The 27,167-nt window shown below is 35.6% G+C and overlaps 1 protein-coding gene across 3 annotated transcripts; it reads right to left on the bottom strand.

The window, feature by feature from the left end:
• Positions 1–190: 190 nt before the first annotated feature.
• LOC135607022 (uncharacterized) lies at positions 191–26,405 on the bottom strand. 3 transcript variants are annotated; one of them, XM_065098464.1, is made up of 21 exons: positions 26,230–26,405; positions 24,558–24,622; positions 24,391–24,463; positions 24,185–24,307; positions 23,297–23,466; positions 21,103–21,252; positions 20,534–20,680; positions 16,020–16,086; positions 13,662–13,951; positions 12,848–12,973; positions 10,583–10,702; positions 10,370–10,456; positions 10,068–10,196; positions 7,105–7,216; positions 6,836–6,970; positions 6,366–6,500; positions 4,682–4,830; positions 4,326–4,466; positions 2,825–3,148; positions 2,185–2,329; positions 191–725 (listed from the first exon to the last, which is right to left on the bottom strand). In XM_065098464.1, exons 2-20 carry the CDS (start codon positions 24,612–24,614, stop codon positions 2,204–2,206), a joined length of 2,661 nt encoding a protein of 886 aa, XP_064954536.1. In that variant the 5' UTR covers positions 24,615–24,622; positions 26,230–26,405; the 3' UTR covers positions 191–725; positions 2,185–2,203. The 3 variants fall into 3 exon arrangements, with proteins under 3 accessions (XP_064954536.1, XP_064954533.1, XP_064954534.1); XM_065098461.1 differs by having other exon boundaries at positions 13,662–13,954; XM_065098462.1 differs by having other exon boundaries at positions 191–828; positions 13,662–13,954.
• Positions 26,406–27,167: the final 762 nt, after the last annotated feature.

Genomic DNA, 27,167 nt, shown 5'->3' on the forward strand with positions numbered 1-27,167 from the left:
CAAAATCTTCAGGCTCAACTTTTGTTTTTTTGTTTCGATTTAGGCAACACCAAATATAGATAATGTTCCAATATGAAACAAAGTATACTTAAAATGGTGTAAGGAATATAAGTAGTAAATTGCGGTGCATGCATACAAGAAGTTATTCAAAAAGATTAAAAGAAATTAGGAACTGAGGAGTCTGCAGACACACCTTTAAGCTCCACACCAATCTTTTCCACTTCGATAACTGGATAACATTATACATAATTCAAACACAGACGCTTAAAAATTGTTCTTATCAATAATATTCCATTGGCTTTGCCAAAAAGGCCCCATCTTATCATAACCGGGCAAGAGATGTAAACAATGGTTACTAAATTAACTATTCCACTATGAAGAAAACAATATGAAAACAATAAACAAATGATTACAAAAACGATAAATTTGTCACTAACTTCCCATCTTATGCATGCATTAAAATCATGCAGATGAGAGAACAGTTGTCACTAACTTGTGTGTTTTCAGAACACCACTTGGATCCGGACAGCGTTCTTTAAGAAGTGCATCACCAGCATTCACTGACCTGGCTCATGAATTGCAAGAGATTGCACCTTCCATGAAGCTAAGCCTTCAACCAAGAAGGATTTTATCATCTTCACCGCCGGCATCATCATCATCATTCTGGGACCTTTAATTTCTCGTCGATAGCGCTTTGCAATCCTCGCACATCATTTGGTGAGATGCTGTGAACAATCAGTGCAAACAAAGATCCAAACATTTGATAAGAGCACAAAATACTGTAAACATTTGATGTGTTCTAGTAGCATATCCATTGGCAACCATGTCCTGATAACCAAAAAAAAATCACAATGAAGATAACCACAGTTTTCAGAAATCTCAATAACGAGATGATATTAGTAAACCTAAAAGTTATCAGATGCCGATATTTGAGTACAAACAAATTCAGAAAAACAAGCATGATAATGCTTCGAGTTTGGTCAGCATCGCACAAAATTAAAACCCTTTTTTAAGCACAGGCCTTCCAACGACAACACAGCCCAACCAATCTGCCCAGCCTGTTATTATTAGAATTCTTCAATATTACATTTGATATTAGAACTAACAATTCAATCATCAGATCTGCCTAATAATCCCAGATTTCAGCATTTTTCCTTTTACTACCAGTGGAGGGAGCAAATTAAGCATTGAAGTAGATGGATGGGTCCTCAGATTGAACATGCCAGTGGAACCCAAACGAGAGAACCTGACGTCAACAATCTGATCCACTTTTGAGAACAAGATATGATCGAGCTATTGGACGGCTTCAGATCCTTAATGGATCCTCTTTGGATTTGAGACCACATCCAAACACAGAACATGTTATTCAATCCAATAATCCAATTCATTTTGTTGCCTATTAAAAAATTATAATAGCCAACTCTTGCAACTTATTTTTACAATAAAACATATTAGTAAAAGTTAACATGTCGGTCCAAGGCATGAACTACAAGGCTGCGTTCAGTGATCACGAGAGATCCGTTGACACCATGGCAAGAACATGCCAACATCGTGCTGACTAGGCATAAAACTCATGTTGGCCAACACAAACCCTAAATCAAACTTTATCCATATGACGCATAAATCAAGCACCATCAATTTCATATTTTGATGCAATAAATATCAAAATAATAGGACAGGTCCAACTGGATACGTCCCAGATTCATATCACATTTGTATTGTTAGCTTAGATTTAGATCATAAGTCCCATCAACATGCTGTCTTGATGATCATTTGTGCTGAAGTGCTAATCAACAGGCCCTTGTGGTGGCCATTTGGGCTAAAGTACTAGTCATGCATTAGGCCCAAGTTTTCATTCTGATTTCTGTTATTCAACTAACAACTACTACTAAATTGCTAGAAACTTGGATGCCATGCTACAGGTTTAAAAAAAAAAGGATATCATGATGTCAATACAGATTAATCAGTATCAACTATTTAATTATTTACGAATTCAAACCAGGATGAAACAATTTGGCAACACAAAATCAAGAACAAAAGGAGTTAAAAATACACAAAGGAGCTTGACCAGGTAAATAAAAACCGATCAGATTAAAAACCATTTGGACAATACATAAAGAGATATCTACTAATCATCTTGAAGATGACACTTATTTTATTTGCAAGTTATGGATTATTACTCACATTATAATTGATTAACTTCTTAAACTCCTTCCAGACCATTTACAACCCAAATTCGCCAAAAGTCATGGATTCTTGCTGTCATTTGGTCAAGATCACTTTGTAACCTGCTTCTTTCTTCAAGCGATCTGCTATGTTTGTCTGAATCCTGCATGTACCAGATAAATAAATTCAGCCAGCATCCTGCATACCATTCAGGAACATGCAGGGAATGCTAGTAAAGTCTGTCCAATAATCTTCAAAATCTACTGATATGTGTAAACCTAGATACTACATTATCTGATATGCATAGAGAGAACAGATATTATGTCATAGGATTATGAAAGTAAAATTACTTGAAACTAGCAAATATGCCTATGAAGCTGCAGTAGAGAAATGGGAGAGGAAAAAGACAGTCCTGGATAAAAGTCCTATCAAATATATTTTCATGGTTGTTTCTGCAGCTGCAGTTAACCTGGAACTGTGTCGAATAGCAAGAAAAGGTAAAATGTTCAACCAGCAAAATCAAAGACACATAAATGAACATCTGCAAATTCCTATTTATGCTAATATAACAAAAGTTTGTTTTAATCTCAAAATATTATCCTCCACAGCAAAAGGCTAGTGAAAACATGCCAGGCAGTTACAGAGAATCATATCTTACCAATAAATTCTGCATACTCAGCAGAATATGCTCAATGGCTGCTTTACTCCTTGAAAGACTTCTATGGAGCCTTGCATAATTATGCATAAAGGTGAGGATACATGACACTGCATGTATTCTGCTTGAGCTCTCAAATCCATATTTAGCACAGGATTGAGAAGGAAGCAGAATGCAGTCTTCCATGAGAAAGTAATCGAGTGATTTCAACACAAGAAGCAAGAGCTTGTCACTTGCAAAAAAAAGGATGATACAAGGCTTTACATAATAATCAAATATGCTCATCTGATTAAATCGATGAGCCACATTAGGATCTTCAGATATGCACTGTGAAAGGAAGAAAAACCAAGTAAGAGAGCATATTTTTAGTTATAAAACTATGAAATATAAAATTGACTCAGTAATTTGTTGTTTATGCACTGTGCCAAAGGAAGAAAAACCATATAAGCAAGCATGTTTTTAGTTATAAAACTATGAAATATAAGATCCACTCAGTAATTTGTTTAAACAACAGCTTCAGCATATTGTTCCAAAGAGTTCAATGATCAAATCATCCAGCCAATGACTTACCAGTACACAAGAAAATAATAAAAAGGATTTGATTACTACTTGTATTTGCACAAAAAAAAAAACGAGCAATATCAAAGCATCTAAATGAGACAAATGAACGTCATTCAGCTGAAGTTGAAGTTACTCCAATCAATGGTATGCCAGAACATACCATATAACACCAAGAAGGGGATGCAGGCGGGAGTGGGGAGTGGGGAGTGGGGAGGGAGGAGGGAGAAGGAGAAGAGGAGAAGAGAAAAAGAGAGAGGAGAGTACTGGGTGTATCATGGGGGCAGGCGGTGGCGGCCGATAGCAGGCAGGCGAGCTGCATCCCGGCTATTGCAGGTGGCATGAGAGAGTTTGGCGCAAGAGAGGCATCATAACGTGGGTAAGGGACTTAGTGTTAACCTAATTAAAAGAAACAGTTGGAAACAAAACTGAACCAGGTGGTATGTACAGGTCCAAATGAAATGTAAAGCCTTGATTCCAATGATAATTTTAGATTTGGGGTGCTAACCTATGAATCAGATGGAAAAGAGGAACTTATATCCAATATTCAGTAAATACGTATTGGCAGTAGGCACAGTGAATTAAGCAAACTAAATGTTATTGTTCCCACAAATGTAGATGGTAATACAACAACCTACATAAAGAGGGAAAAAAAGAATTTCTTATTTACTACATTTTGTCTAATATGCCCTCATTACAGTGTCTTGCCTTCTTTCACCTGCACTATGAAAAATGTAAAGAACCCTATAATTCCTTTTAGGATGATCAATGAGTTTTGATCTCTTTTGCCAATAAATTTTCCATGCAGAAACTTGGCAAAATGGATATTAAGCTGCTGTATTTCCCTAATCGGAAGCAAGAAATTCAAAGCCCTAACCACTGCTCAGACAATATTTATTCAACTTTACAATAATTTATCGAAGAGCACAAGAAGACAGATGCATACTGAAGCAGCATCGACCATGTAACGAGAAAGCAATTTGCTTAAGTTAATAATATCCTCATCCAGAAGTTTAGTAGGCCTGGTATCGAGTGCAATGATCATTCTGAGCAACCCACGGAAATTGTCTATAGGTGGCTTTAGTGACTGCAAAAGTCAAACAAAACACAGTGAGAACTTAATATTTACTTAGCAGGAGAAATTTTCAAAATAAGACTCATTTTTTAATTAAGTGAGCGAAATGGCATCAAGAGTAAACACATTATAAGAACAGGATTTAAGAAGCACCAATGTGGATACTCCTTTTTTTCTAGAAGTAAGGAAACATGTGAGGAATATATTGATGAAGGATGTGTATATACCATTTCATTTAATATATTCTTGCAAAGCAACTTAAGCATTATACAGCTGTCACCCATCTGAGTAAGGCATCCAAACACAGCATCTGTGAGAGACTTGAAGGTCTTTCGATTTGAAACATTCCCATGATTCTTCTCAACAAGAAACTTTTCTGAAATGAAGTGCAACAGACACAAATCAGCATTGGTGAAAAGAACGTTCTGCCGCTTCTTACTCTAAAATATATTTTAGTTCAGCCATCAAGAAAATGTATCATTTCCTTGAAAATTTACAAGTTGACATTTAAAGCCTTAAGTATACTCAAGTTGACAAATCAAACATATGCTACATGAAACTATCAGAAACCTCCACAAAGGCGAAGATGAGTAGACTTTAATATTCAGTCAGCTTATATATCCTTGACCTTTTTGCTAGATCAAGCAAACAGCAGTAGCAACTGCATAGGAGCTGAATATGCAACAGCAGTCCAAGGATGAATATCCAAATGAAAGCTATGCTCCTAATCACGGCCCATGAAATGAGCTACAGCAAGTATTTATGCAGTACAATTAGCTCATAAGGACCACCATTGTACAACCACTTATCAATAGATGTTGCTTCCCAGATTTGGTAAAAATTTAGATCTGTTGCTGCAGATGCAGGTATAATAGCATGAGAGATAATATTATTTCCATAAAATAGAGGATTTTGGTTTTGTTCTTTAAGAGTTTTCATCTAAGCACGTCAATTGATGTGTTAAGTTAGTTCTTTTGCATCTACAACCTTCAGTATATATGTCATCCAACAGTTGGAGTTTGATCTGTATTTTGTTAAGACAGTAATGAACAAAACTCCCACCAACTGATTAATCTTGATAAGCCAGTTTTTGATAAGTAGCAGCAATTGGAAATCATTTCATGGGGAGAAGAGAAGAAATGGAGATTAGTTTCTGTGAGGGTTGGGAACCAAGTCCTACAGCACTCAATATGCTTTTTAGCTTTATAGAATGACAATTACTACCCGCATAGACTTGCATATTTTAGGTATTGTTCGTTAACAATGTTAGTATGCTTAGTAGGGTGTTTTTAACAAATTTTAAATGTTTTAACTAATAACATATCATCTATGATACTCATCTTGAACAACATATCATCTACGATAAGTATCATTTGAGGATCTAAGAATATTCTGGTTATATCGACACATAATAAATATAGTATCTCAGTTAAAAACAATATATGATAATGAGTCGAGAAGACTATCACAGCCCACCATAATTCAATTAAAAAAATTACATGATATGCTAATGATTAAAACATTATATAAATGTTTAAAGCATTAAAATATTATTTATAAAGTTAAAAAGCACGTTGAGTGGCAGGGGGGGTTAGAGGATCTACTGGCAATGACATCACAATTATAGGCATGGTATGTGACAAGTGACTCTGGGTAATTGGATATCTTATTTAACCTGAAACTCAAATACTTCAAATATAATAAACCGGAAGATACCAGAATGTAAGAGACTTGTCGAACAAACTATATATAGCAAAAATGTAGATTTTTAAAACATCAATTTCATAAACCAAATGAAACACAGAAAGGCAAAGAGAAGGTATAAAAATGTTTCAGAAACAAATGTCTTGAAAATGTAGAAAAAAAAAACAGAATGAAAACTAGTAATAGCCAGAAAGTGATTAAGCTTACCAGGAAAAACTTTAAACCGTGCAACTTGAGTTACCAAGAAACCAATATACTTGGAAATTGGCACATGACCGGCTTTATATGCAGATTGCAAAACCTCAACAATTCTTAACAGTATGAGTGGTTCCATATCGTTACCTGAATTAGGAGGTATAATATATAGACTTACTGAAATTGGAAAGAAAAGACAATATGTTACACTTATAAAGTAAAAGGAGTGCAAGAGAAAGGGAACATGAACATCATATGCCAAATAAGAAAAGCTAAACATCATACAACTAAACCCCAAAAGCTCCATGGATGGTATGCCAGCAGATACCAGTTGAATACCAATTAGCTTTCTCAAGGAAAAGAAGAAGTAAAAACAATATAAATGTCAATATAGTAAATATAAGACAGGAACTTAAACTTCTTTTCATATTCATAAAGGTTAAGAATGAGACCAAAAACTCAGGTGTAAAATGAATGCTTACATAAGCAGCAATAGGTCAATGACTCCAAGAAATCTAAACTCAAACTTGAGAAGTAGTATAAGCAGCAGATGGCAAGTTCCTGGCAATCACGGGGAAGCTTCATAAAAGGTCCATAATGAACTGATCCTGCATCAGCTGCACAACACCAAGCACATGTGCAATTTAACATGGAGAGGAACTAGAGGAAGCATTTTACATATCGAGAACAGCTAATCAAAGTAGTTATAAATACACGAGAAAAAATAATTTATAGCATGTGTGATACTCACTCTTAGTGCCATAAAATTCTCTCAAAGTAAATTGGAGGCAGTCATACTCGATACCAAAGGCTGAATTTGGCATTGAAGACTGTCCAATTCGAAGAAGAATTTTCAAAACAACCTGCCAGCACTCTAATGAGTATATTAAAAAAAAATGATGAAAATTGATACTAAGCAACTGCAAACTGTAGTGAACAAACTACTAAGGCATGATAGAAAACATAATACTATCATTCATCATAATTTTATCCATCAGTGTGTCAGGGTTATGCATTTCAGTTAGTCACCACAGTATAATATATTAATGCAGTCCTTCTGAAAGCCTTTCATCAGTTTTGCTTGCTTCTATATATCTCCTTTTGTTCCTTTATAAACAATCTATTGGAGAGGAATATCAATCTATACCGCCCAATATCATTAAATAAAATAACAATAACATAAATCATAAATGTTATTATACCAGTACTAAGCTATACACTTTACTATCAATACTTAACAAAGCAGTGAATACTGATCCATAGCCATTGATACATTTGCAATTTAAACCTTGCTCTAAAAGGCTACTAACTCCACTGCAAATGAATAAACTTGTGGCAAATTGTCAACAACCATATATGTGACTAACAATTACTGTTTCATGAAATGATGATGTGCTGATACATTCCAGCATGGTACAATTTAATGTCATACTGGTCAGCATCCATCTTGTGCTGGCTAGCACAAACCTAAAAAATTGATCAAGCCAAATGGCAGCACCTCAAACACAGATTGGCATGGTGCACACCAATACCTTGCTAGCACAGTATGTTTCAATTATAAAACATCTTTTGGATCTCTCTTCTCTTTCTATCTTATGCAAGGATCATAATTTCGTATAACATTACTATACCAGCCAGAGCTCGAACCGGTACCATGCCAGTCCAATACGCACCAAGTTTTGAAAAAAGTCTAAAAAATCTGAAAAAATAAAAAGAAAGGAATTGTCTAGTACAAAGCCAGTAGTACCACCCTCTACCAGGCAGTAGTAGCCTTGTACTGGATGTACCAGATGGTACAAGCCCTATACTACATGGTATAGGTCCAGTACCGAGTGTACCACTAGTTTATCGTGGTCCATGTCCCAGTAACATGACAGACAGTAAATACCAAACCATACAGGGTGGTATTGCAAACCTGGATCTTATGTCCACAATATTGTCAACCAGCCCCATAAATTGTAATTCACACATCCTGAAAATTGCAACAAACAATATACCTCATTGTCACTGGAATCTAAAATGATGACATCACATTATTATGTAGATATAGTTTTTGTGTAACTATTATTTACCCATTACTATACTACTTTTTACAAGTACAATAACTCCCCTGGTTTGAATAGTACACTTTTACACTAATTAATTAAAAAGTATAGAGCACCATCACATATATGCATAGTGAATGAGATGAAATATAGCTAAGGCTCATGAAATCACAAGGACAGTAAAAAGAAAAGCCAACTTGCATGAAAACATAAATAACATGAACAAAGGCAAAACTAGAAACAAATATTAGAACCACCATATATCACAACATAAAGAGACCTTGACGTGGTGTCATGGCCTTAGCTGGAATTGCCTAAGGCGTGAGGCACCCTTGTGGCCAAGGCGCGGACTTAGCTTGCGTTGCCTAAGTCGCGAGGCACCCTTGCGGCAAAGACGCGAACTTAGTTTTCGTTGCCTAAGTCGCGCTTCGCCCTTGTGATATTGCTCCGCAAAGATCAGCCCACTTGCAACCTCTCGCAGGTCCCGAAGGACCTGTAAAAGAGAAAGTTGATTAGTTCGAAAGAACGAGCGACGGACAAATCCCGACGTCTCGCGGAAAGAGGGAAAGCTTTACAAGCAATTCAGCGAGCACCTTGCGTGCACAAAAGAAAAGAGGGAGAGGGGGAAAACAAGGACTTTAGAGGGCTGAACGAACAGCTGCAAGTCCACAAACAGCTGCTCACCGGGTGTCGGGCGTGACAACAAGTTCCCGTCAAGGTAACGTGCGAACTTGCGAAAGGTTGTTCAACGCCCGACACTATACCGAAGCCCCATCCAGCCCTGTGCCACCCGGGGGGTTCAAAGGGGCTGAGATGGCTGATGTTTTGGTGAGAGGAGGCGGGCTACAGAAAACAGCCCGCGGCACACGAAAACAGAGCTGTTTTGGGCTGTTTTGGGGCTGTTTTGCTCGGTTCGGTGAGCAATCACTTTGTAGCGCTGCAACTTGTTCGAACTTACATTTTTACAAGCAAAATGACTCAAAACCAAGGCAAAACAGGCTGCCAAGTAGCTGTACATGTAGATGAGAGCGACGAACGGTTCGTTGAACAGAGTTGTTGCAGGTGCGCGACGACCGTTCGTGACAGTGGTTTAGGTTGAGTTTATACTTTTCTTAATATTCCATAATTTTGTCAAGTTATCTTGTGGTTGCTTTTCTCGTATGTTAGATCGATCTAGTAATTTTCCTGTATGTTTCACAAGGGAAACCTACTGAAGTTGCATGCCTTGATTCTAGTTTTACAAAAATAAATATTAGGTATAAAAAATATTAAACCATTGATGCTGTAGCCTGTGCAATCAGTGATCATTTTGAAACAGTAATGGAATTGACTGTTTCACTTTTTCTACCTAATTAGTATATTTTTCAACATTTATCTCAAACTAAAAGGTCCACAACAAAATTATGCAGTAGGAAGAAGGGACTTATATGGCCTTGAGAAACTCAGAGCTTTTGCGGCGTTGGTTTTCGCTAATTACCTTTAGGCATCTACTAACACTTCTATTTTGTCAATCAACAAGTATTTCTGTGGAAGTAGCACATGTTTAAGCAATAACCTACCCAAATATAGCATATTTTATAAAGTGCATCATAGGCATAGCCATAACCTACAGATAAAGAGCGAAAATTAAATCAGTAACCAACAAGATACCAATGATACGTGAGCATACCATTGTGGTAGATGGGTGTTTGTAACCTAGGTGCAATAGAATCCTTGGAAGCTCTCTCATCCAAGCAATCTGGTGGCGTAGCAAATCTTCATAAGTGGCTGCACATGTTGGCAAACCAAGATTGCTTGTCTTGCAATGAAGAGGAAAAGGAGTCAAATAGAAATTGTAACTTACGATATTCAAGTTAAATATTCTATATGATTTGCTTCAACAAGGTAAATCAAGAATACCGAATAAAACATTAAAATCAATTTCAAAATGTTTTTAGAAAAACAGAAGTAATATATGATATTGGAGCTTACAACAGGAAGCAATTCCTCCACCACACACAGATATGCTATATAGAGCCTGGAATCCACCTTGCATTCCTTGAATGAATAAGTAAAGGCCTGAAACCATATTAAGATTTTTAAGCAGAATCACCCCTCCATAAGAAAAATAATGACAAATTGCATAAATTCCTTTTATGAAACTTGATAACACTTCTAAAATAAATTTGTCAAATGCAAACAAACCTCAAGAAGCCTGGCCTTCCAGCAGCCCGTAACCTGTGAAAGAAGTCTTGGTGTAAATGGTACTAGAGAACCTATGTGCTTTTCCGTAAGCACCCTGTTCAGTGGTGTATTAGTTCCAGCCTGCAAAAGAGAAGTCATGTCCAATTTTAGCAAATAATCCACAGAAAACTTCAAATGCAAAATTCATCTGCAACTAAAGATTGCAACAATTATCTCCTCAGAACTCAAAAATGCCACCGATGAATTGACAGAAATAGTACGGAAAAATATAATCAGGATGAAAATTGCATCCAGTATCTTTAGTACAATTCACATCTGGCAGGCCACAATCTTTGGAATGACAATTGCATACTAAGGCTGATAGCTTGGTGGCCCTTAGTTTAAATTCAAGAAACTTTGATGATTAAATATACACATGAAATGTTCTTAAGTGATAACCAAAAATAATTAGGTATCAAAATATAATTCTGCTTCCATCGGGTGGCATCTAAGAACATGTCATCAGATTCACCAGCTTCATGTGTCTCAGAAACAACATTAGCCATAGCATTACCTCCAGCACACAACAATAGTAGTGTCATCCTCCTAACAACATTATTTCATGGTACTTACTGAAAAATGGAAATGGTTTATAATATGAATTATGCTTACTAGTTAAGCAAGATAGTCAATTTACAAGAAACTAAAACTCCACAAACAACATAAGAAAGATAATTACAATTTTCTAGGGGCCCCTACACTTAAACATCCTCTTTTTCTAGCCTTTGATAATTACAAAGATCTATAACTCGTAGAATCAAAGGGAAGTACCCTCATTTCATTTGGGTCTGACATTAGCATAATATTCTGAAAATATATTTTAAGAAAAAAAAGTACCAACTGGCTAGAATGCAAAAATGTGCACGGGAGAACAAACAAGAGCCCTACATCAATGTTCAACAAAAAAACATACGGAAGTCTCAAGATCAAAGACACAGGAAATAAGTAGAAAATTAAGGCATAAAGTCAAGGATCTTGTTATTTTTTTCTGCAAATTGATCATCAGTATCAATCGAACACTTTACGGATTCCTGAGCCATCATGCTGCACATTGCGCACAGTATTGAAATAAACCTTGCATGATGCAGAAATTGTGCAAGTCATGTGTTCCATGTGCCAAATGCCAGGTGCATGATGCTTGCTCGGTGCTGTAAACCTGGCATACCAGGGCGTTTGCCGGCTCAGCATAGGACACAAGCACACAGGTTATACTAGAAACACTGTCTAATTATCTCCTCTCTAGTCTGCAACACCATAGCTATGAAAGAAATTTAACTGCTAAAGCTCAAAAATCTTCTAAAATTTTCCACCAGATAGAACTCAAAGAAAAAGAAACAAATAATATGGTCTTTGGAACCAGAAGTCCATTGTAACAACCACATCAGATTATCCTCTCATTGAATCTGTCTTAATCAAATGCAATGTCCTCCAGTAATTCCAAAACCATCATACCATTCTTGCAGTAAACGGATCATTTCAAGCCGACCTTGTTAACAAGTAGAACTACCTTTATCTGGTCATGACTAAGTATTTTTTATGTTCGAATGAGAAAAAAAATTTGGTGTTGTTTTTTTCCCTTACGGAGATGATATATGAACTTTCAATTTATAGTATGGAACACCAAAAAGTTTCCAATAAACTTTCTTGACAATAAGATAAATTAGATACTTGATTTATATTCAAAAGAGTAAGAAATTGACAAAAGGAAGACAGCAACATACTTGACATTTTTTGCCAGTTGGAAAAGGTGAGAAAAAACAGATATTGCAACAATAATAACAAGCCATAATGTTCCAACTATTTGTAGTCTGACTACATAAACCTTTTTCCATCACTGAAATGTAAGTAATGTAATATTTCTAGTTAAACTTAGAACACTCAAGTCATGTTTTACTGTTTCAAATAAAATCTTCTTATGTCTCCCTCTACCTCATTTAATCCTAAATTCCTAATCAACTTACATCATCATATAATAGCATTTACAGGTCTCCTTTGAACATATTTATAGCATCTTAAAAGTCATAGGACAATACTAATTGTTCTCAAATTAAAAAATTTCTTAATTCTATTTTTTTCTAGTAACTCTGCAGAAAGTATGATATTGCAGATAACCAGAAAAGAAGACACAAAGAACAAGAACAAATGGATAGCACAAGATTTCCAAAGAAGAAAAATTATAGTGGTGTTTTCAGCAAGAGAGAATATAAGTGAATAAATGACATTTACCAGTAGCAAACTTTCAATGAATCCAAGAAGCTTTTCATTAAGGAAACTGGTATCATTCATCCTTTTTGTTAGGTGTAAAAATATTTCAGCAATCTTGATATCCAAAACGATATATTTGTTATCGACCTGCACACAATCATTTTAAAAGGGGACAAATCAATTAGCAAACTTATTGTACTCAAATTGGTAAAAGTAGCATCTGTCATATCAGTAGCACAACCTGAAAAGGGCCTGATATATTAAATACGAGCCCACTATAATCACATTAAAAACGTTTAGTACTTTCATAAGTATTAGTAGACCTTTTACCATGTCTAGGTTGTCTAGAGGATAAACTGTATAAAGCAAAAAAGACAACGTCAAGCAAGCCATAAGACCAACTTGTCAGAGTAAGAGCCATCAAGTCTCCTTCTCCAAATTGAATTTCTCTCAAGTGTCTCTGTAACTCTTCTTCTACTGCTAATCTTAATCAACCAACCTCTTTTAAGCAGTGCATACAAATGTTTTATTAAAACAAATACATAACACTTCACAATCCCTGGAATTGGCATTATTTGACCAGCAGTAATCCATTAAAATCTTTAATTGATGAGCAAAATATATCTTACGAAAATAGAGGAAACTCAAAGTGAATAATCTTTTATCTGTGTTTGTGTTAGGTTGGGGGGTTGAGGGTGGGGTTGGGGGTGTTTAAAATATTAGCAAAAATAAACTGACAGAAGAAAATATACATTCAAGCAGAAAGCGAAGCATCAAGGAGCATTAGTTAGATTCCAACATCAGCAGACTGAATCAGAAAACAAACAAAACAAACCTTTTCTGGTGATTGAGACAGCCGGCCAATGGGAAATGTTTCCCATAGTTTCCTCATGTATATCATCATATTGTTCTGTGTCACATCACGTCCATTAAATAGCAACGTATAAGGCTTCCCCATTTCATAAATTTTGACAGCCGAATTTATACATTGAAGTGTGCACAACATGCAATCAAATGTTGGTGCATCAATCACATCCATTGTTGGCCTCATTGAAGTGGACTCCAGGAAAGAGTTAACAAGTACTGGAACAAGATTTTCAAGATTCCCAGATACGGAAGAAATTCCTGCTGGAAGAGAAAATAACAAACTACACAGTAGTTAAAACCATATGGTTACTTGCTCAAGGTTGTACAGTAGTTCAGGTATGATAACCTTATTATACAGGAACAGAAGAGTACAAAAGTCAAGAAATAATTTACCAAGAGAAAGGATAGGTTCAGCCAAAGTTTTAAATTTCAATACAATATTGGTTTAGGTAATCTATCAAACTGGTCCGGTACTGGTATGCCAAGCTATATACCAAACTATACCATCCAGTAAAAAACCACTAGTACCGAACCATATGGTTACTGGTCCATGTTTGGACCAGTAAATATAGGTTGGTTAGCACATTACTAACCGGTATTTGAAACCATGTATGCAGCTAACCTGCTGAAGAAGTAGAATAAAAGAGCCCATCTAATAGATACAATAGCTGCATATTAGGCAAATAAGCATACATATATTGTTCTTATATTAAATTGTTTCCTGTATGGCAAGTTAATTGTGATTCTAGTTTGTTGTATTGTCTGATTCCAATACAATCAATCATTCCAGTCCAACGATGATCTAATTAGCCATTTCTCAGTGTTATCACTATGAATTCCATGACAAGATTAACTTCAATCCCAAATCTTATGTGCACCCTTTCCAAATAAGGCCCTTTTCATTTGCACATTGATAATGCCTCTCCAGAATTCATCGTAGGTTGCAAGCAGACAGGTTAAGGGTATCTTTATATGGCATATATTTGATAGTACTTCTTTAATAAAATTCTTCATAGTATGCATAATATTTATCTTCATAATAAACTAATACAGTTAATTTCTGAATGAATTGTTCTCCATTATTTTTCATTGTTATCAATATATAGCTTTTCATACTATATTTCTCTTCCTCATTACTAAACATTTAAATTTATATATTATAGAGCCCACTAATCCTGAACGTAGCACCTCCCACAATTGTGATCTTGTGAACTTTAGCTATGGTTTCGAGTGTATTCTAGAGGAAACTGTGGAACACTCTTGATGAATTAGTGAGACAGAATTATAAATACAAAAATATTGCCTTTTGAAATCCAAGTGCTGCCAGTGCTAAACATGATCTCAATCATCTTCCAGTGCATCTAACAACAAAGTAGAAACTTATCTGCCCAATTGAGTTAAAAGATTTATGTTCCTCTTTATGGAACTTTGTAAATCCTGACAAGGTAATGTTTTATACCAATGTTTTTGTCTATCAAATTGAGTCCATGTTGTTGAACTGATCACATATATTGGACATGATTGATATAAAAATCATCACTTTCACACCATTAATTTGTACTTGTAAAAAAAGAATCTGATTTCACTTGGGCTGGTATGTACCAACTGGTATTCATCGGGCTGGGTGTGAACCAAGACACCAACCATCCCTTTTCAGTTGGTGAGGTGTGATAGAGGGCTTACTCAGTGGTAAAATCCTGTAAACTGGGCCATAAGCCTAGTTCACAGTTTTTTTTTCTAAACTGGTTTTTCTTAATTAGGGTCCACATCAATGTCAGGCTCACGTTGCTCATGCCGCCTACAATCTGTGGCCATCAGTCTCCCACACTTGAGACTCCTCTCCTCCTTCCTTCAAACATTATGGTATTTACCAGTGTACTTACTATTGTTGCTTCTAAATGCTCCATATCCAAAAAAGGTCTCTTCACTTCAAAGAAGCCTAAGAAGCAAGAACGGACAAAGGAGAAAAGAAATAAAGTAGGTTGCTCTGGATCATTATTTATAGAGGAAAATTGCCTCTCACCAACAGCAAATACAATGTGAGAATTAAGCATGGGCTTTCTGTGGTCAACATTGTTCATTTAGCATGACAAAGAAAAAAGTTAACTATGTTCCTAAATAAGTTCCTAAATTGTAGACATTCGGACTTTTCTGATATGTATAATTGTGATTGAACAAAAGCTCAGGTTCCCGACTCTTTTTCATTACCCTTCAAGCCTAGAGTTAACCACATCGCAAGCAAACAGTAACATGATGCAAAGGCAATGACAGTGACAGATATTCTAAAGAAGCATAATCGATAGAAAGGATCAAGTAATTTCAGTACCTGCATTATCTTCATGTACTTCTGACTTGTAGGCATATAAACCTTTCGGCTGAACAATGCCTTGGTTCTATAAAAAACATTGAAAGCAAATGTCATCAAAAGCCAGACATCAACAACCCAAAAGGTGTAAATATCCAGATCTCTAAGAAGAATTTCAGAAGTCAAAAGTTCAGGGGTTTGAACAGTGTGTTAATTTATAGCCTATGACCGTACAAGTTTCTTAGTTGATTTTCATATATATATATATATATATATATATATATATATATATATATATATGAAAATCAACTAAGTTCTACAGTCATACAGAGAGAGATAGAGAGAGAGAGAGAGAGAGAGAGAGGAGATATCACCAAGACAATATACTCTTAGGAAGATATTCATGCAAGCATTTAAAAACTGATCTGTACTGACTGCCGCTTGGCTGACAGACCAGTATGACATGTTGGTATCATACAGTACACCTCAGTATATTGCTGGAAAATCGATATATGTCAAGTGTCGATATATATAAGTTGGTATGGTTTAGTACCCCTAACAATTCAGTTTTGGTCCATATGGTATGATCTGTAAGGGCTAGTATTTTGATTCATGTATTCATGAATTGACCATATAACTAACTAACTATCAAAGTTTTCATGCATTACAGTATTATTTTTGTATACAAGCAAAACCTAACATCCAAGAATTATCCAGAAAGAAACACAAGCACTAGTCTCCTTGGTTGCATGCAAAAGTTCTACTTTAATCCTTTTAGCGATCCTACAGCTTCAGGTAAATGAATTAAAGAATCCCTAAAAGACACTTAGCACAGCAAAGAGAAATCCACTGGTTCCATCTCGTCATCCCTCTGCACTGAGATACAGTAATCGACCAGTTCTTTCACATCATACCCTCGTCTCAATATTGCTAATGCTGATTAGCAAGATCATTGACATATTGTAAGAGAAAATCTATTATCAGTAGCTTCCCTAAGTCTTTTGTAGAATAGGTCACCAAGAGCAGAATAAACAGCAAGGCATAGAGCACAAACAGAATGTAGTTTTTTCCCTTTTGCGCATCCTCTTTCACATGTTGACGTATGGGTTCTTTATGTTGTTTTAAGAAAAAAAATTAGAACACGAGAGATCAAAACCATCCCCAGGTTAAAGTCTTAATGCTTAAAAAAGATATTGATGGTTGCCATTTTCCAACTGTTCCCCATGTGCCAATTAACATAATCTAGATACAAACAATATTCATGATGCCCGTTCATTGTATCAAAAAGATTCTATTGTATCGAAAAGATTCTTCCATAACTCTATTGTTCCATTAAATCATATTCATGATGCCTGTACATTCAGAATCTGATGGAGATTATGGTCGATGAGATTCGGGACTAGTTTATCATGCAGCTGGTCTACAACAATAGAGGGAATGGTTGCAGGGCAAAGGAGGCATATTTTCTAGAGACCATGTGTGGTCCACTCACCACTGGATAGACCTCATGATGGACATTTGCAATATTGCACCAGGTGAACAATGGCAAAGGCATAGAGCATCACCCACTTCATTTATAATCACCATTGGGTGTATGTATTAATGCAAAAGATTCACACAACAAAAGTTCCTAATATTGCTTGATTTCCCACCAATGTCATATCCTTTTCACTAAATCCTGCATATCGATGTGGGTACAACCTTGCCTTCAATAATGACTTTCTGTTGGCTCTTTCGTAATGTCATCACAATATCGGAACTGGACATCACAAGTGCAGCAGATGAGATTAGTAACAAATAATGATTAATTTATTATGTTATTCTTCATAATAAGTCATGAACAATTATTTATTTAGAATTGTTACCATGGCACTTTCTTTTTCAAGAAGCTTATGGCACATTCAGCAAGAACACAGTCATTTCGTGTAGATACAACATGGATTCTAATTACATAATTCACAAATGCAAATCTTTATTTATCTCAATCAATGATGACATGGGGAATATTCATCTCCAACCAGAGCTCAACACGCAGTCATCACGTCATCGAAAATGACAAAAAACTAAACCACCAGATTAAATGCCAAGATATGCCACGTTAACGGTATAGGAACAGAAAAATATTTTTTGTATATTTTCTGATTGTGGGAAAATATTTCCCTAACCGTAAGCGGTTAGGGAGGACCGATTATAAAAGGTGACCGCGGGCACCAATATCGAGGTCTGATACTTCTATCTCAATAACCAAACCCATCTCAAAAGTCTAACTTGGACATCGAAGGGATCACATTGGGAAACCCACCCGACGCTAGTCTTCGTGCAGCTCCGCACCACTTTGAGCGACCTTAGGTTCCTCCGGAGATGTCATGATCAATTCTAAACCAAGTCAAGCATGTCAACTATCCCAAATCTGCCACCGATATCAAGCACTATTAGAACATATAGTCTAATATAATTGTCAATTGCAATTTTGCAATTGAGTGATGGCTACAATATGGAGGATCGACAACACAATTAAGAAAAGTAGTGGTAAGGTAAATCACTTCATCCCACGGTTACAAGCGTAAATGGTCCACCTTCACTTCTACACACATCAAAGTTTGCAACTGACTTTTACATAGATGCTTGGAGAAGTTGATATATTTCCATTCTAATATATGTTTGAGCTTGTGCTACCTAAAGCTAGACAAAGAAACTTAGGAGTCTGAGTTTAATCTATATGTTCTAGAGGTTTATCACGATGACTTGGAATCAGATGATAGATCGAGTACGCACAAACAGACTGATCTACTTTTAAACAACACAGAAAACCCACCATGTCCATCCTGATTTATTTCAGTGGCCGTAGAGACAGGTTGAGACTACTATGAGTAGAGCTCGATGTTTGAACATGATATGGAACCGATCAGTCGTCCACAACCACAACGTAGCTCATCAATCTCAATTGTCCAACCATCAAGGCAAGGGAGAAGGTTGCTCATCACGATCGGTAGAGCCATTGAATGCCACTGATGAGAAACAAGTCCATTCAAATGACGAGACATTTCCATCAAAATTTTACTCTTCATCAAGTCCACAAAGATGACATGGATAGTACATCTCCCGATGCTCGTGGTCAAGACTGAGTCTTATGTTCCAACCATCAAGGCAAGGGAGAAGGTTGCTCATCAGAATCCATAGACACATTGAATGCCACAGATGAAAAACAATTGGTTCAAATGATGAGACATCTGCATCAAATTTACTCTTCATCGGGTCAACAAAGATGACATGGATAGTACATCTACCGATGTCGATGGTCAAGACTAAGAGTCTTAATAAATGAAGTGTGAACCATGGAATAACGTTTTGCTCATGTCACCTATGATGAAAATCATGGCGCACATAAATCCACTCAGAATGGTGTCACAGAAAGAACAGGAAGAAAGGAAAGAAAATAATATCAAGGAGAATATGGCACTAACATGATGTCGAGTCAAACAAAGGTTACACTTGCCCACAGCCCTGTAGCAAGCATGGATCTCATGGTCAATAATATTTTGATGATAGTTGGACCTTGGAATCTAATATTTTGCATTCAAGAAACCAGTATATTAATGACACACACTTCTAGTACATTACACAAAGCATAATATACTTGCCAAGGCTATACTTGCACCAACAACCTATTACAACACTAGTAAGTAACAAAAAAGTCACAACTACCACGTTGTTTCATTAGTACATAACATAGCAATATCAAAATATCATTCAAACAAATTTGAGACATGAATTCTCCAATATTATAATATTGATTGATATCGAGTAAACTCAAAGATCTATAACATTAATACATAAGTCAAATAGTGATCATTTACATGGTAGTAGGCCAATTATAAGGTATGATATTTAATTTCTGCTTATGAGTTTATAATACATGTTTCTTGTATCATGTTTTTTTATTCCCTAATTTAGTACAAGTAAAATTGATTAATGGTTTGTAAAAAGGTACAAAAATGTTTTTCTTCATTATATAGTCTAAATTTATCCAAAATTTAAGTTTCTTATTCACTATGTAAACAAACTTTAGGATTAGGATTTATTTTTAAATAGATTCAACTGGTACTGATAGGTCTCATCCATACTGATTGTTTCAACCTGTTCCTACATAATACAGGCAACATATTGTTATTTTACTGAACCAAGATTTTAATCCATGACCAGTATAATACAATTCACTTTTAATATTTTATTATTTTACTCAATGATACAGAGCAAAACTGGTATCCTACCTACCTGGTCAATTACAACAAAATTCAAATCTTTAAAAACCAGTATTGTAATAACAGCTGATTACAGAAAAAAATAACAAATTGAGGGTTCCACCAAGGAAGTATTAAGAGAATTAAATGTCAATAACAAAAAAAAGATAATTAAAAAGAATATTAGCATTGGTAATACTATCAATCCTGAAAGAAAACAGATTTTGAAGAAGTATCTCATTTGACCATTTTCACAACAAGAGAAAATAGAACACAAAAGAAGGCAGGACACACCAGATTGTTCAATCTATTGTCCTCTAGGCTCTTGTTGGATAACAGAGATAGGCAGTGAGCAAGTCCACCAAGGACATTCTTGAGTTTGCTCTTGTCAACTAAGTATATTTGGTTGTTTCTCAGAATATCAACATAATTGTCAAGAACCTGAAGAAACAGAAACTTTTAGTTCATATTTGTTCTCAAAAGAATCAGAAATTCTTGAGTGACAAGCAATACTGCAGACAATTCTACTTAAACAAAATGTTCAAAACAAGTACCTCCAAGATATTAAATAACCAAAATCATTTCCATCATAGACTATAAAGTGGCACATAAGCCATATCAAACAACACATACAGTCAAGTTCTAGAATCATACATCTGAAAAAGAACATATATATAGTATGTCATAACATAAAAAGAACAAATATATAGTATGTGATAACATAATCATAACTGCACCTAGTACATATAACCAACAATAAAATCCTTTGCCAGAAACCCATGAAGAAAATGAATTTCGTCATAAATATTAACACACGAAAAAAATGAGAAATATGTCATACTCAAGTCAGAATGTGTACTAACCTTCTCAGCATATAACATAAAGGAGGATGGATAGTTCAGAACAACAAGTTCAAAAAACTTGAAAGCCATTAGCCGAACATCAACTGCCAGATGTGACATTGCATTAAAAATGTAGGCCATTAGCAAAGAAATTATAGGCACAGTAATTTCCTGCACGAAAAAAGGTCCAAAGTTCATCATTTAAACAGACAACATAAAATGAGTCACTGATCAAAGATGGTCACATGGATCATTTTAAAATAACACCACAACAGAATGAGCAACATCAGGGAATTAGAAAAATGGGGCACTGAAACATAAGTAATCTTGAGATCAAAAACATGCCCAGAGCAATGTTCTTCATTAAGTCTTAATCAGAAATATATGACAAAAAAGAAGATGGGTCTTCAATTCTCACTGAAACCAAAAATTCAGTCCTATTATGCACATTAGTAGGAAGGAACCAATGAAATTTCGAAATGCAGCTTAACTAAAATAATCTTTAAGCTTTTCAATCTCATGCAACCAGAACCCTTTGTGAAATATCAAAGATTTAATTTAGTCGACAAAGGTATAGAATAGTGATGATATATAAGAAGTTGGTCATTTTTTATCATATGTTCTTGGATGAAGCATGATAGAATATGAAACAAAGATCTCACAAAGGAACAACATTACAGCTATTCCCTACCAGAAGATAACTGAGGTGACCAGGTTCGTTCTAAACATAATGTTATAAATGTTGTAATTTATCTCTAGATTGGTGAAGAAAAATGCTGGAGTGGTCGTTTTTCCTTCATCTAGTCAAGTTAGTTTCCTTTTACTTCTCATTATAAATCCTTATTCATATTATGGGGAAACATGATCACGTCTTGTTTGCAAGTAAAATGTACTCATGCACCTACAAGCATAGACAAATATTTCATAGTAGATAATGAGTGATGCATACATAGAATGAGGGTAGTGGAGGGGAAAACAAGGAGCATGCTTACTAGCCATCTAAACCATACTATTTATTGGCTTTATCACACACCTGTGTGGGCTAGGAGTATGGGAGGATGGAGGGAACACAAGAACTGCAAGTACTAACTGCACAAACTGTGTGAGCATGGTATCCAAACTTGCATAATTCCATGCTAAGTACATATCAATATAGCACCAAACTGGCTGAGTCCATGCAACATATTATAGAAATGAGATCATAAATCCACAGAATTGAGAACCATAGGAATAAAAAGCTAGGCCAGAAGGGTTGAGTTGCTAGGGGCAAGCAATTGCAGAACTCGATGTTCAACAAAGGAAAAGAAACACCTCTTCTTGGGACAGAAATTACAGGAATGTCTTCAAAGAAACATATTATTCGAGAAATTATTTATTAATCTTTTACCTAAACGTGAATTTATTTATTAATATTTTACCTAAAAGTTTAAAAGTATCTATAAAATAATTTATATAAAAAAAGTGTTAAGTGTTCCATCTTAAACATTTTGTTCCAAAATAAATAATAGATGCAAAAAGGTACCAGAATTTTATATTCTAATAAATGTTTCTTACATTAATTACAAAGTTGAGGTCTCAAGACATTCTATAAATATTTGGATCATTTAACTTTTTTTAGATGATTTTATTTTCTTTAGTAGATAGTCTAATTAGATTTTATCTTTTTATTTTTTATCAAGAAAAAGAGCGTAGTATTATGCTTAGAAGAATCAAAATCATAATAGCATTGGTTCTTTCTCTTTCTCTCTCTCTATATATACATATTTCTTATTAGACAATATAAGTTTGTTAATTTGCACAAATTTTCTAAACCTGAATAGCTTTATGGGACCGAAAGGTGAGCTAATGTTAGCTTAACCATGGATCCACAGGCTAGGTTTCGTTAGAGATGACACGGAATAAAAGTTTCTGGCAGAGAATTCTTTACATGCATCTAGACTCAAATATTTTCCCAAAGCCAGGGGGGGCTTTGACCCCCTTGGCCCAGATATTGCTTTGCCACTGTCTTTGTGAGTAATGTTAAAACTAAAGGAATGTATGAATACACCTAGCAGTTCAGGACATAATCCTATTTGATTATAATGCATAGATATATTTATACACAATTTGATATCAAACAGATATAGGTAACAGAACAGCATAAAGATATGTATGCTGTCTTATATGCTTTATCTAATCAAGGAAAGTGAATAAAAGATCAATCATTCTAAAGTACCTCTTTTGATGATGGAAAGATCACAGTTTTTAAGAGATGATATAGTGTCTCACGAACCACCTTGTCATTGTCACTTATTCGTTCACGGAGCTTCTCTATAATGGCGAGCTTGTGAAGCTTAAGCTCCAATGGGTATTTCAAGACAAGATCCCTTACACCAGTTAGTGCAGCTTCATCCCAAAAAACAATAAAATCTATCATGAGCATCTTGATTAATAGCTCAGAAGGTACACATTATAGAGTCCTACTAGATACAGAAAAAAGAAAATTAAAGAAACTTCTCAGGCAAAATGCTCAATGAGGCATCGTAAAAGCAAATAGGTCCATCAACAAGTTCATAAGAGACTCTTATGCCTTAAATAATAATTTACATTCATGTCATGCACTGTGAGAATAACTATTACTGTAATAGTCCAACATAGAGTACCCAATCTAACCAAATTCAATGATGAGTAGTGTTTCTATGCTCACACCTACTTAGTCCTTCCAACACACTCAGAAATCTATTGCTAGACCTCAAAAAAATATATATCATCACCTTTCTATGCAAAGCATGCATCTTTGTTTTTTCTAAGAACAAACTGATCTAACATAAAGAAAACTAGTTACTCTGATCCTCTTTTCCTCTTGCTGACAACCAGCAGTAGCGTCACCTTGGACATAAACAACACTGTGTTCACAGACAATAACATCCACATGATACAGCAGAACAAGTAGTATAGTAGTGGGCTCACCTAGGTTGTTACTGGAATATCCAAAACTAACTCTAAACTATCTTTCTCTTCAGTCAAAATAAAAACATCATGACCATAAAATACCATTCATAAATTGAACTGAGTTTTGTTTAATAATAACACATAAAAAATAAAGAACACTGAAGTAAAATACCACGCCGTATCTTAGCATTGTGATGGGATGTCTGATGAAGGAGCTCTCTTAATGTCAGGCCTTTCTTGTTCACAGCAAGCCCATCCCTCTCTGATGCAACACTCTGCTCTGGAAGCACAATGGCTGCTTGCAGTGTACCAAAAGCCATTGTAAGAAATGATGTTTTGAAAATTTTGACAAACTGTGCATAAGAAACCATCAGATACCTTTGGACTTAATCTCAGTGCTGGTAGCATTCCTTGGTGGTGGCAGCTTTCGGCCAATCTTATGTTTTATTTTCTATGAAAAGGAAAACAAGTTAATAAAAATACTATCAACCTGAGACCACAGGAAGAACCAAAGAGGATTATATGAAAATCAAAGGATGTTTTACTTTGAAATCCACACCACGCTTTGGTTTCTTCGATGAAGATGGCTTGGGCCGCACCATGATAAACTCTGATCAAGAAAAAAAAGGAACAAAATTATAACTAAAAGTTGTTAAGTGTATTTGTGAAACTCTCTTTTCTACCAAAGATCATAAAGGGGTAGTAGGACCAGATTGCGAGATCGTAAATAATTTATTTCAACAACGTTTAACATATATACATATACTTAAAGAAATTTAAATATTTTTTGGTTAAGATTTAGTAAGTCCCATATATTCTAATGCTAATAATTGCATTTTTATTAAAGTGAATGCATAATCTTTTATTTGAATGATAATCATTTTATTATTTTGTGTCTCATTCATTTTCTTAGGTCCACAACTACAAGATTGGTCTCTCCACTCAAGTATCTTAACTTAAGAATGATACACTTTGAATAAGAAAGTGATGGTGCAGTTGTATCATTGATGATACTTCGACTGCAATAATTAAAAATATTGTAACATTCACCAAATGCATGCTTTCTAATTTTAATACACAAGAACAACATAGCCATGTGTTAATTTTGATACACAACAATAACATAATTAAAGTCTCAACTATTCGGGATTGACTATATGGATTTTTTATCATTATTGAAATCTATAAAAAGTCATATGTTTAGTCAAACTTATAGTACTTAAATCTTTATTTATAATTTCCATTAAGATCCTTTTAGATCTTTCTCTACCTCTCTTCGTATCACTAATATTAATCATTTCATCTCTTCTAACTATCACATTTGGAGATCTCCTAAACACATGTCCATATCATCTTAAATTATTCTCTCTCATCATATCATTTATTGAAGCAATACCTAGTAGTTCACAAATAAAATTTTTTTTTCTATCTTTCCTTGTAACTTCCCGTATCCATCTCAGTATTCTCATCTCAACAATATAAACTTCTTGAATATGTTGTCTCTTAACTACCCAATACTTGAATCCATAAAGCATTATTGCCTCACAACTATCTTATAAAATTTAACTTTTAGTCTCAAAAGTATCTGCTGATCGTTTTCTATTTTTAATATCATGATGGAAAAAGGCATACGTTAACTTTTTTGCAATAAGATGTGTTATAAGCTAAACATCATGGCCTAATCAATCATAGGTGCTGGCATATGAACAATTACATGAACAGAATCAAAGCGGAGAACTTATTATGCCTTTGCATGACCTCCCTTCTCTTATCAGGCTAGATAAATATCTCCAAGTTTCTGAATTAAAATGCAATGAAACTGAATGGAGGCTGCATGCTTCCGCAAGATTTGAACACTTGAATGCAAAAAATTGTCTAAGATAATCATATATAATTACAACCTTTTTTCTCTACAAATGAATTTGGATACCTAAGAATTAAGAGAGGGAAGGAGAGGACAGAACAGGAGAGAAGAAGAAACGATATCAGATAAGTGAGGAGACGAGAGCAGAAGAGAAGGGAGGAGACAGGAGGGTACGAGAGAGGAGGAGAGGATGAAGTAGGGCAGGGGAAGAGTGGAGAGCACGAGAGAGCAGAGGGAGGAGGAGAGGAGAGAACAGGAGAGGATGGGGTTGGGAGGAGAAAAGACGAGAGAGTGAAGGAGACGGTAGGAGAAGAGAAAGAGAGGGGATGAGAAGAGAGAGGAGAAAACAGTACCAGCGAGGAGGCGCCTGCGACAACGCAGCGGGATGAGGCGGCTTGCGGCAGCGTCCGAGGGGAGGTGGCGCGGCCGGCGATGTTGGCAGCGGCAGCTGCGAAAAAGCTAGGGCTCGTTCGTCGCTCGTCGACTGTCTTCCCGTGCGGCGCGCCTACGCTTTTTTTCTTCTTTATTTTTTTTTTTTGTCTTCTATATGAATACATTGAGTCGACTCGGTTTTTACCGAGTCGACTCGCGAGTCAACCGAGTCCACTCTATTTACGTTTCAGAGGCGGAGTCAACTCGCTAGGCTTGATCTAGACCGTAAGATCACATAATCCTACGGTTCAGATCCACCGAGACTTGATACAAATATGTTCCTTCGAACATAAAAGCCAAGCTTATATGGAAGGCAAAAGATGACCGATCCTACGGTCCACATCCAAGCGAATGAGCCGGATCAAATCATGGCCACAGACACAATACGTCGCTCGAAACAGAGCAAGTCACTCGTGCTCTTTACTCGGAGAACACTGTTGCTTCTTTGGATGTTCCTTTCGATATGTCACCTGTCACATGAAATGCTTCCCCCGGAATCATCACTACACCTGTTTGAGGCACTGTTGCGTGATATCTCTGGCAATCACTGTCCTCTGTTCATGCTGCTAACTCGCAATTTGAACCATGGAGCTGCTTGTATTTTATGTGGAGTGAGATGAACTAAGATCTGGAGAAACCTCCATCCAATCCATTATCATTGAATTTTTATGGTTTGAACTAAACTATATTCTTGGTGGTTATTAAGCTGCTTGCTCTCGTTAGATTCATCTGTCTTACTGCTGAAACTGTACAGGAGTCGAAGAAAAGCTCAGTTTTTGATGAAATTAATGTCTGCGTGCAGCTTGGAATTCTATGACAGAGACTAAGAATTAGGAAGAAGAACACCAAAAAAAAAAGC

Source organism: Musa acuminata, chromosome BXJ2-3, assembly GCF_036884655.1.
Source record: "Musa acuminata AAA Group cultivar baxijiao chromosome BXJ2-3, Cavendish_Baxijiao_AAA, whole genome shotgun sequence".
Lineage (NCBI taxonomy): Eukaryota > Viridiplantae > Streptophyta > Magnoliopsida > Zingiberales > Musaceae > Musa > Musa acuminata.